The following is an 11,222-nucleotide window of genomic DNA, read 5'->3' as shown; positions in this document are numbered from 1 at the left end:
TTGATGACAATAGGGAGTTAAGCAAGTCCTTAATATAAATATTGCAGTTTTATCTGCAAGTTGTTACAGTATTCAACATGTCTGTATTTGAAAAAACAAGTTGTGTAAGCAAAATGTACAGAGATTCATGAATTCCTAGTTTTGTACTGTTATCTACTGTTGAGCTATCAGAGCAGCATGCCCTGCTAACCTGATTAAGTGATGATAAAACTCAGGAGAAATGAACCTTCCAAGTCTGTGATGTCATGACGTGGAGATTCCAACCTGCAGCTCTCGCCTCCTCCTGCAAGTGGCGCGCTATTTCACCGTCGCCTTTAAATAGGGCGCTCCCGGTGCCGAGTGTCTCTGTTGACGTCACGGTGTGGGCGTGGTGTACAGGTGCAGCCGAGTTGTGTTGAGCGGTGGCAGCAGGTGCGGGGGAAGCAGAGAGAGTTCGCCCAGCAGCTCAGTGTGTTGTTATAGTGCACGGTACGGCCATCCCGCGGAGCTCAGTGTGATATCGACAGGGCACGGTTCGGCCAATCTGCGGACTGAGGTGAGAGGGGTGGGATGGTGGGCAGTGATGAGTGTGGCAGTAGGGGGGCATGCTAGCTGTGCCAGGCTGGCAGTGATGAGTGTGACAGCAGGGGGGCATGCTGGCTTTGTTTAAGCTGTGCCAGGCTGGCAGTGATGAGTGTGACAGCAGGGGTGCATGCTGGCTTTGTTTAAGATGTGCCAGGCTGGGAGAGAGCTGGTCGGTAAGTTAATGTAGGTCAGTGTGCTGGGAGTGACTCCCATACTATTCACCAGCGCAAAACTGGCGCTATCCCAGGGGCAGAGTGCGTCAGTCTGCTGGAGAGCTCATTGAGTTACTGCAGGTCATTTGGTCATCCTTGTGGTCAATTGTGGCTAGTGTTGGGTGCCATCTGTCTCTACATGGGCTTGTGGCTAGTGTCAGGTGACCTTTCTCTCTCTGTTAGTACTTGTGGTTATATGTTGCTAGTATTAGGTGCCTTTTGTCCCTATAACAGTTTGTAGCTAGTATCAAGTGCCCTCTGTCCATGTAATGGCTAGTGTCGGTCCACCTATGGAACAGTAAATAATTGTGGCAAATGTCAGGTGCCCTCTGTCCCTGTAAGAGCCTGTGGATAATTATCATCTCAGGTGTTCTCATTTCCCTTAAGGGCTTGTGGTTAATTGTGGCTAGTGACAGGTCAGGTGCTCTCTGTCCTCACCTTACCACATTTTAGTCTATTAAACTTGCTTGTTTTTGTGCTGCTCAGGCCCCCGCCCCCCAATTTCTTGTTGCCTGTATGAGAATTCAATGGTTTTACAATACATACCCGAAATCTAATCTATATGTTATACAGAATGTTTGCGTTGCTCTGATAGGGTGGCAATGTCTGTGTGTGTGTATATATGATCTTAAACCAGATGTGTTTACATTACTACAAAATTATTCAAATACCTTTTTTTTTATATTTAGTGTCTAGGATTATGCTGTTCAAACCAGGTCAGCTTTTTGTTTGGTTGCAAAAAGGGCAAGAAATGTGATACAAAGTGCATGAAGTTTGCTTGTTATGTTTTGGGACTCTTACCATTCCTGTGGTTTTAGAAATATTTCTGACATTGTCAATAGTCCAACTTAACAGGAAGGCTTTCTACCTGGCCTTCCAAACGAAGTGAAATAGAATGCACTTTGAAGGTGCGTCTGGAAAAGTGTTCACTTCTTCTTCTGATAAGTAGATCACACCCTAAATTAATACTCGTATGCATTGTATGAATAGACTTTGTAATTCAAGTCTCTTTTTTTTTTTTTTTTTTTTTTTTAACATGCCAAAGTTCCCGTAGTGCTGCTTAGGGAAAAAAATAAATGTTGGGTTGCTTGGTTTTGCCTGATTGGTTTCATTTTGAATTTGTCTTCCACCAAGGTTTTACAAATGGTACACTATAAAAATACGGCTTGATTTGTTTGTGATACATTTTAGTTTAAATGGGTTGACGATAAGTGGGCACAATCTGTTGTAGACCTAAAACCCTCCAGGCTTGCAGAGCTGCATGGGCGTTGTACTATGACACAATCGGTATCTGGCTTTTTAGGTAGCATTTCTTTTTAGGTGATGGCTTTAGTTCGGTTTTTCTAATATTTAGGTGTGGTTCGAGTTTTATATCCGCACGTCTATTCCACTATTTTAAACAAAGGTTTGTGGCTTTTTTTTCCTCATTTCTTTCTATGGTGATTTGAACTGATGATCATAGTTCTATGAACATGTGCTTTGTCCTGTTTTAATTCTAAAGCATGCATTTCTAGCACAAATTCTTTTTTTAAATGTTTATTTTTTTTCTCTCAGTGGGTTTAATTTGTGATCCTGCTATGCAGCTACTGCCAGAGTTTAATGGGTGTATTTACACAGATGACAAATTGTAAAAGAATGAGCGCACTAGAGAAGGCTTTAAGTGTACAATAGGGTGTGACATATGCAGGGTTTTTTTTCAATCCTCTGCAGGTACCTTTGTACAGCCACTTGAGTGCTTGCCAGTTAAGTGATGGGTGGAGGTGCCCACATTATAGGCCGTGCCTCTTTGTTTCTCTATGCTTCATTTAAGGCCCACCACTTCATATATTTATCATGGCAGTGGTGACTTTTTTTTTTTTTTCTTTTAATTGTATTTGTCCCCTTTTGGAACTAGTGCTGTCTTTCCTAAGATTGTGAAACTTCGCAACTCAAGTTATGTTTGTTTTATGGGAGGTCAAAGGTGTGATCAAGGCTTGGCAGTGAAGACTTCATGTATATTTTCCTTGCTGATTAACAGCAAATTGACTTGAGATAACAAGCCTTTTCCAGGAAAGAGAGGGAAAAATATATAATAAAAATAAAATCTGAGCACTAGTGTCTGCTGAGAACATCAGGTGGTATAAGACCATTTTCTAGCTTATGTAATTGCACAACAGATGGAATATGGAATACCATATAGAAGGGGCACTATAGTTGTCTAGGGCTCTTTATGTCCATGAAGTGGTCTGGGTGCAGTATCCCTGACCTTCTGACCCTGCAATGTAAAATGTTATGCATTGCTTCCTTAAAAAAAAAAAAATAAATAAACACTTTTTTTTTTTTTTACAATAGAAACTGCAATGTTTACACTTTTTTTTTTTTTTTTTTTTTTTTAAACATTTGAAATGCTTCATGACACAACAGGAAAACCTATAAATAACTTGGAACGGGCACTACAGCGTTAGCAATACAGGTTTAAAAGTAACACTATAGTGGTAGAAATAAAAGGTCTTGCAGACAAGCTCAATGTGTGAGCTCCCATACTGGACAATTTCTGCACATTCAGTGTATTTGTACTTTATCTGTTAATTAAATTATCCCACACAACAACCTTCTTGGCTAATACCACAAATTTGCATGTGGTCAATACTTATTTACATTCTTTACTTCTTTAGTCTTAAAGGGACACTATAGTCACTAGAACAACTGCAGAATTTTAATGTAAGCACTGGCTTTACATTGCTGCCTAGTAACCTCTCTAGTGACAGTCACTCAGGCAGCTCTACATAGAGGGGATGAATGTTCCTCAGAGATGCATTGATTCAATGCATTTGTATAAGGAGATGTTGATTAGCGCAGCGTTTTGACGCGCATGTGTTGGCTTCCCGAAAGCAAAGAATTGGCTGAGATCCTAACGTTTGAGTTCAGCCAAGGAGTCAGAGCAAACAGTGAGGAGACCCGCGCAACGCAGGAAAAAGACAGTCATCTAAACGTCGATCTTAGAGGTATAGTGACAGGAATACATGTTTGTATTCCTGACACTAGTGTTCCTTTAATTGTACTGTCTTACGTTAATCATTGTCTGTGAATTCGTACCCGTAAAGAAAAAATGCTGACCTCACTACCCGGACAAAATATTCTTGGGTTTTAGCATTTTTGAAACCTTTCAAGGTTATCCACTTAAGCGTGAATCATTCAAAGTGAACATAAAATTTTAGTCTCAAACAGGAAATTGGAGACTAAAAGCAGATGTGTTTTTTCAGCCTAAAATCTAATTGGCATTTCTCACAATTTGAATATTAATGATCTGTTGGTGGTTAATCTGGGAGTGTGATCTTTGTGGCCAATCAGCTGGAGCAAACAAAGTCACTGCTGAATGTATAGTTGTTTATTGTGCGATAGGGCTGTTTGCCAAGGCTTGGAGCCCTGTGTCAGTTGTTTATTCTTTGGGGTATTTTTTATTTTTTTTCTCTCAGGAAAACCTGTGTTGGCAAGCTACCATGTACAGGATTCTTGTTTGGTGCTATCTTTTTACAGTTAAACAGTGCGACAGCTGGGTAACAGAGAATGCTGCATGCTTTTTGAAAGGTGATGACAAAGATTATTTTTTTTACTCTGTTCTTTCCTAGGTGTTAAAGATGGATTCTTCTCGGTTTAAGAGAGGTCAGTGGGCTTCCCAGTCTGTCAGAGTTACAGCAAGAGAACTTTCTCTTGTGAAGCCGAAGAATGCAGCCATTATGGAGCGGTTTTCCAAGTAAGTTCTCTAAATTTTCAGACATCACTCAATGGCAATTGGTTGGGCACTGAATACATGGTTTTTGATTTGTGAACATTCAGCAATATAAGCTTATTAACCCCTTAAGGACACATGACGTGTGACATGTCATGATTCCCTTTTATTCCAGAAGTTTGGTCCTTAAGGGGTTAATCTCTTATGTGTTATAGAAATGGAGTGTGTGTATTTTTTTTCTTCCATCGTATACTGATACCGGAGAAACTGACGGAAGCCAAGCACAGAGAGATGGACACAGGTTTCTTCAGGAAGGAAGAGATTCTTTATTGGATCACCGATCGGGACTCAGAGGGACTAGCGTCACCAAAATACAGCAAAGTCTGAGCCCCGGACAATAGTGCAGGCTCCTTATATAGGCATATAACTCCTCCCATATTAAGCTCCACCCGCACATTCCCTTGACCAATCAACACAAATAAGAATTAACTTCCTGTTTGACCGCATGGCTTGTCCAGCACAATGGAGGAGGGGGAATACTACATCCTGTATTCTTGCACATGCTCCGTACACTACTGATCGTATCTTGCCACGTGCAACCAACTGATCGATACGTCAGCATATGCACATACACATGCCACGTGGTAATCTCGGCCTACTAAATTTATTTTTACCGAGATTCCACCACATTCCCCCCTTTGATGCCTCTTGATATTTTACAATTACTTGAGGCATCACATAACCTTAGTTTTGCTTACACCGCAAGTTACCTTGAACCAGACCAGACTTATCTTATGATGTGAATCTTCAACATTCATCTTCTTGCATTGGTTCTCCCTGATCTAGAGCCTTATACTTATATATCGCCATTATCTGTGCAGCAGCCTTCCTCTCTGCTATACTTCCTATCAGACTTTGCACAGACCTAACTACTAAGGGTATAAGACACGGTAGGAGTAGACACAACAGTAAAATCAGTAGGACTCCACCTACCACTGCCTTAAGCCCTCCGAACCACTCATACCAGCTACCAAACCAACTACTTGGATTGTACCCTTTCCATACCTGAGTAGGCACATGCGCTAGTTTAACCATATGGCTAGTAAGCTCAGCTATTGCTTGCCCTTCGTCGTCTATTTGAAGACAGCAATTGCTTAGGTTAAACTTCCCACATACACCTCCCTCTACTGCCAAAAGGTAATCCAAGGCTAATCTATTCTGGTATACTGCTGTCCTCATCCTGGTGTTATGCTTCGCTAGAAGATTGAGCGCTTGTGATGTCTCATTTGTGATAATCTCAACCACCGCCTGTAATCTTATAATACGGTTGAGCATATAAATAGGGGTTCTATAACCAAAGGTACCATCCTCAGCCCACGTGGCTGGCCCATAATAATCTATGATACGCTGGGGAGGCCATTCATTATCTTCCCAGGTACCTATCTCTATGGGTCCCCTTTTCTTCCTATGATTCACATCATACACTTTAACACCTAAAGTCTCACCTGTTTCAATCGGTAACAAGAAGAAGGATGGTTTGAGCATACCCAACACACATGCCCCTTCCCAGTCCTGTGGCAACTCCGAATAGGCTTTCTTACCACAGATCCAGTACAAATTTGCTGGGGCTCTCCAGGTAGATGTGATGGATAGATCAAACCACACGTCCTTTAAATTGGCGTATCTAGCAAACGGGTTTGATGGTTCTGAGACATTTGAAGCCGACCACCAAGTTGTATTCTTTGTATCATCATCATAAGCTTTTTGCCCTAGACAAGTTAATTCTCCTACAGAAGTATTATACATTATTCCTTTCCTTGCTATGCAAACATAACCTATGATGGAGGTCTTTAATCTCCACTCAGATTTACCTCTAACACTCATATGATAATCGGCTTGTGTAGATATTAATTGGTCAACTGCCTCAGAACCGGACATTACCTCCTTTGCTTCCCAAGGCCATTGGTCTCCCATGTTAGTACCTCCACACACATAGCAGTTGGTAACATTAAGACTACCGGCAATACTTTCAGCTAGATCAATGAACAGGTTTTTAGCGTTATGGGGGATCTTATTATCTATACTCATCTCTTCATAAAAGGAATGGTATACTTGATGAGTCTGGGAGGATACCGTATCAGTCTCTATTCCTATAAACAATAATGTCCCAGGATCTAAACCCGTCCCGTATATCTGAAACCCAAATAAATTTCCATACTTATCTAAGAACTTGTCGGGGTTATTGATGAGTATATGGACTGGGTTGCATTCCATAGACTTACAATAAGGGCTAGTCGGCAACTTAGTCACTATCATGTCTTTGTCTACTGTCTGTCCCCAAGTCGCCCACCCCACACAAGACCAATATGGACAAAAGTTATAGTCTTTATTTGGGCATCTAGGACTCACATATTTATTTTTACTACTGGGACAAATATATTTATCATTAGACCCATACGTCCTCTCCCATCTAAGATCCCCACATACATTCCACGGCTTTCTACCACTCGATATCGCTTTGCACGCATCAAATAGCAGAACACCCGAAGAATGTACGGATTCTAACACCGTCTTATTAATTAGGGTCCCCTGAGGATCTCCATTCCTGAGAGTCAACCAAATTGTACGAGGTTGATACTCTGGACTGAAGCACTTAGGTTCTCCTACTCCTAAATGGCACACACTATATTCTATATTTAAGTATCTACATCTCGATACATCTCCTTTACACTCGTATTGTGAATGCCAGATTAGGGTTTGGGAAATATGGTTACCTGTTCTCGTAGTCTTAATGCATACCTCACAGCTAGGAGTGTCGGTACCTCTACCTTCCTGAATATAAAAACACATGTAAATAAACACAATCAAAAGCACATCTTTCGCCGTCATCCTCAGTCTTCGTCCGTGCGATGGAACCTCAGCTTCCAGGATGTGAGGGCTGCAGGGAATGGAGTTCTGCTCGTCTTCACAGGTGTCCCTTCGAGACTTTCCTGGCTTATACACTATGTGATGGTAAGCGGACAGGCTTTATTATGGCCTTCTCACTCACACCTGTAACAATAAAATTTGTAATCCACAATAATTCCTCGTTACTCCGACTGAGTAGTGCGTTTCAACCGGATCTTGCAGGGATTCTCTGGATCTGCTGTAACTTGCCAAGAATCGACTGCTGCTGGTTTAACCCTGGAGTGATGTATCCACGGAGTCACTTCTGCTACTTTTATCGCTGTAGGGGTAGACAAAAGAACAACATAAGGACCTCTCCACTTGGGCCCTAACGGTACATTATTCCACTCTTTAATCCACACTTGGTCTCCTGGGTGGTAACTATGAACTGGGGGATAAATATTCACAGGTAATCTATCTTGTACCCATTTCTGTACCTCCTCCATAGTCTTACCCAACTCTACAACCTGCTGCCGGGTAATTCCTTCTCCCAACTGACTCAAATCCCCCCTTAAGTTACCAAGTACGGGAGGTGGTCGCCCATACATAATTTCAAAAGGAGAGAGACCCATCCTTCTGGTAGGGGTACTGCGGATTCGCAATAGGGCTATAGGTAAGAGAACGTTCCACTTAAGTTGGGTTTCCTGACACATTTTAGCCAACTGGTTCTTTATAGTTCTATTCATTCTCTCTACCTTACCAGAACTCTGGGGTCTATATGCAGTATGAAGCCTCCACTTTATACCAAGCATATGAGTCAGTTGTTGTAGGCACTGGTGAACAAAAGCTGGACCATTGTCCGATCCTATAGAACAGGGTAGTCCATATCGGGGTATTATTTCTCGTAGCAGGAATCTTACAACTTCTCCTGCTTTCTCTGTACGAGTAGGACATGCTTCTACCCAGCCTGAATAGGTGCACACAATTACCAGCAGGTAACGATGTCCACCCGATTTAGGCATCACTGTAAAGTCTATTTGTAGATCGGACATGGGGAGTCCCCCCATAAACTGGACTCCTGGTGGTTTTACTGGTCCTTGTCTTGCATTATTCTTAGCACACGTTACACATCTGCGTACAATGGCCTGAGTCAAGTTGGACAATCTTGGTATGTAGAAATGTTTTCTAAGAGATTCTTCAGTACTGTCTCTCCCAGAATGTGTCCCGTTGTGATAATTTTGGACAATTTCTACCGCTAGCGATGCTGGTATAACTATTCTTCCATCTTCTAGCTGATACCACTTGTTCTCCAGATACTTTCCCGGTTCAGTCTTTAACCACTCCTCTTCTTGAGCTGTATAAACTGGAGTCCATTGGGACAGTGGAGTTGGTATTAGAGCAGCTATATGCCCCACATACTCCTGTCTTCCTGATTCAGCAGCACGCTTAGCTGCACTATCTGCCATCCGATTTCCCTTGGTTACATCACCATCTCCTCTCAGATGCGCTCGACAATGTATGATACCGACTTCTTTCGGCTCCCACACTGCTTCCAATAGTTGTAGGATTTCAGCTGCGTACTTGATTTCTTTGCCTTCTGAATTCAGTAGTCCTCTTTCTTTATACAAAGCTCCGTGGGCATGAGTGGTTAAAAACGCATACTTAGAGTCCGTATAGATATTTACTCTTAAACCTTCAGCCAATTGTAACGCTCGTGTTAGTGCTATTAATTCTGCCTTTTGTGCTGATGTTCCTTTCGCCAGTGGCCGAGCTTCTATCACCTTGTCTATTGTTGTTACTGCATATCCTGCATAGCGGATCCCTTCTTTCACATAACTACTGCCGTCGGTGTAATATTGAACATCGGGGTTCTGGATGGGAAAATCACGAAGATCTGGTCTACTTGAAAATACTTCATCCATTACTTCCAAACAATCATGTTGACTTTCAGTAGGTTGTGGCAAAAGGGTAGCTGGATTTAAGGTGTTTACAGTCTCTAAATGCACTCTTGGGTTTTCACACAACATTGCTTGATACTTGGTCATACGGCTATTACTAAACCAATGATTTCCTTTGTAATCCAACAACGTCTGTACTGCATGTGGGACTCGTACATAAAGTTCTTGACCCAGAGTGAGTTTATCGGCTTCAGCTACTAGCAGGGCGGCTGCAGCTACGGCTCTTAGACAAGGTGGAAGTCCGCTGGCCACTGCATCCAGTTGCTTAGACATGTAGGCAACAGGTCTTTGCCATGATCCCAAGTACTGTGTCAATACTCCCACAGCCATTCTTCTTTGCTCGTGTACATATAGGTAGAATGGTCGTGTGTGATCAGGTAGACCTAATGCTGGGGCACTCATCAAAGCCTTCTTCACATCTTCAAATGCCGTTTGCTGTTCTTGGGTCCATAAGAAGGGGTCGTGCTCTGTACCTTTGATGGCTGCGTACAGAGGTTTTGCTAGTATCGCATAGCTGGGAATCCATATCCTACAGAAGCCTGCTGCCCCCAAGAATTCTCGCACTTGTCTTCTATTCTTGGGTATTGGTATTTGGCAGACAGCTTCTTTTCTCTCTGGCCCCATAATCCTTTGACCTTCAGAGATATGGAATCCCAGATACTTGACAGTTGGCAAACACAACTGAGCCTTCTTTCTAGACACCTTGTATCCTGCCTTCCAGAGAATATGTAGTAGATCGTGCGTTGCTTGCTGACAGATTTCTTTTGTAACTGCTGCTATCAACAAGTCATCTACATATTGTAACAAGACACACTCTCCTGGGATGGACTCGAAATCCAGTAGATCTTGACTTAGGGCTGAACCAAATAGGGTAGGTGAATTTTTAAACCCTTGGGGCAGTCTTGTCCAAGTCATTTGGCGTTTTGAGCCCGTTACAGCGTTCTCCCATTGGAAAGCGAAAATACATTGACTTTCTGCGGCAATTCGGAGGCAAAAGAAAGCATCTTTGAGGTCTAAGACTGTGAAGTAAGTAGCCCCGCCCGGAATTAAAGCAAGCAGGTTATATGGATTGGGTACAACTGGATGTATGCTAACAACCGCATCATTGACTGCTCTTAAGTCCTGCACAGGTCGATACTCATCTGTACCGGGCTTTTGAACAGGCAGCAATGGGGTGTTCCAGGGGGAAGTACAGAATTTTAGGATACCATACCGTATGAACTTATCCAGATAGGATTGGATGTTCTTCTTAGCCTTCTGCGGAATGTGATATTGTCTTAGGCTCACTGGATAAACCCCATGTTTCAGTTCAATTTTTATTGGTGGAATATTGCGGGCCAGTCCTGGTGGGTTGTTCTCTGCCCAAACTCCTGGTATGTTAAACAATGTCTCATCACTCCTAGGGTTTTGGCTAGTCAACACTGTATAAAGTCGCCACTCTTCTTCCTTTGGTACGGATAAAGTCATAATACCTGAAGGTCCATTAAACTTTAAAGATGTTGTTCCATTTGGTAGGAACGTAATCTGCGCTTGTAATTTTGATAGCATATCACGTCCCAGCAATTGGACTGGACATTCAGGCATATAAAGGAATTGGTGTTTTACTACGTGGCCTCCCAATGTACAGAGTTGACTTTTAAGAACCGGTCTTTCAGCACTTCTACCAGTTGCTCCTATCACAGTAATAGTCCTTCCAGATGGAGGAGCAACTAGATTAGTCACCACTGAATGTTCAGCACCAGTGTCGATCATGAACGCACTCCTTTTCCCCCCCTATTGATACATCGACCATAGGCTCCGCTCGACCAAGGGGGATGGAGCCCGGTCGGTATCAATAGTCCTCCATAACCGTGTCAGCCAATCCTACGAAGTCCCTACCTTCTCTATCGCGGG

At 42.6% G+C, this 11,222-nt stretch overlaps 1 protein-coding gene across 2 annotated transcripts in view; it reads left to right on the top strand.

Moving 5' to 3' along the window:
• The first annotated feature begins 365 nt into the window (after positions 1–365).
• Positions 366–11,222, top strand: part of LIMA1 (LIM domain and actin binding 1) — a 63,333-nt gene continuing 52,476 nt past the window's right edge. For both annotated transcript variants that reach the window (XM_063428626.1, XM_063428609.1), the window contains exons 1-2: positions 366–535; positions 4,385–4,509. In XM_063428626.1, the coding sequence (XP_063284696.1) occupies positions 4,394–4,509 (116 nt within the window). In that variant the 5' untranslated portion in view covers positions 366–535; positions 4,385–4,393. The remainder of the gene's footprint in view (positions 536–4,384; positions 4,510–11,222) is intronic.

This window comes from Pelobates fuscus, chromosome 1 (genome assembly GCF_036172605.1).
Source record: "Pelobates fuscus isolate aPelFus1 chromosome 1, aPelFus1.pri, whole genome shotgun sequence".
NCBI lineage: Eukaryota > Metazoa > Chordata > Amphibia > Anura > Pelobatidae > Pelobates > Pelobates fuscus.
This window is presented reverse-complemented; position numbering and strand designations above follow the sequence as displayed.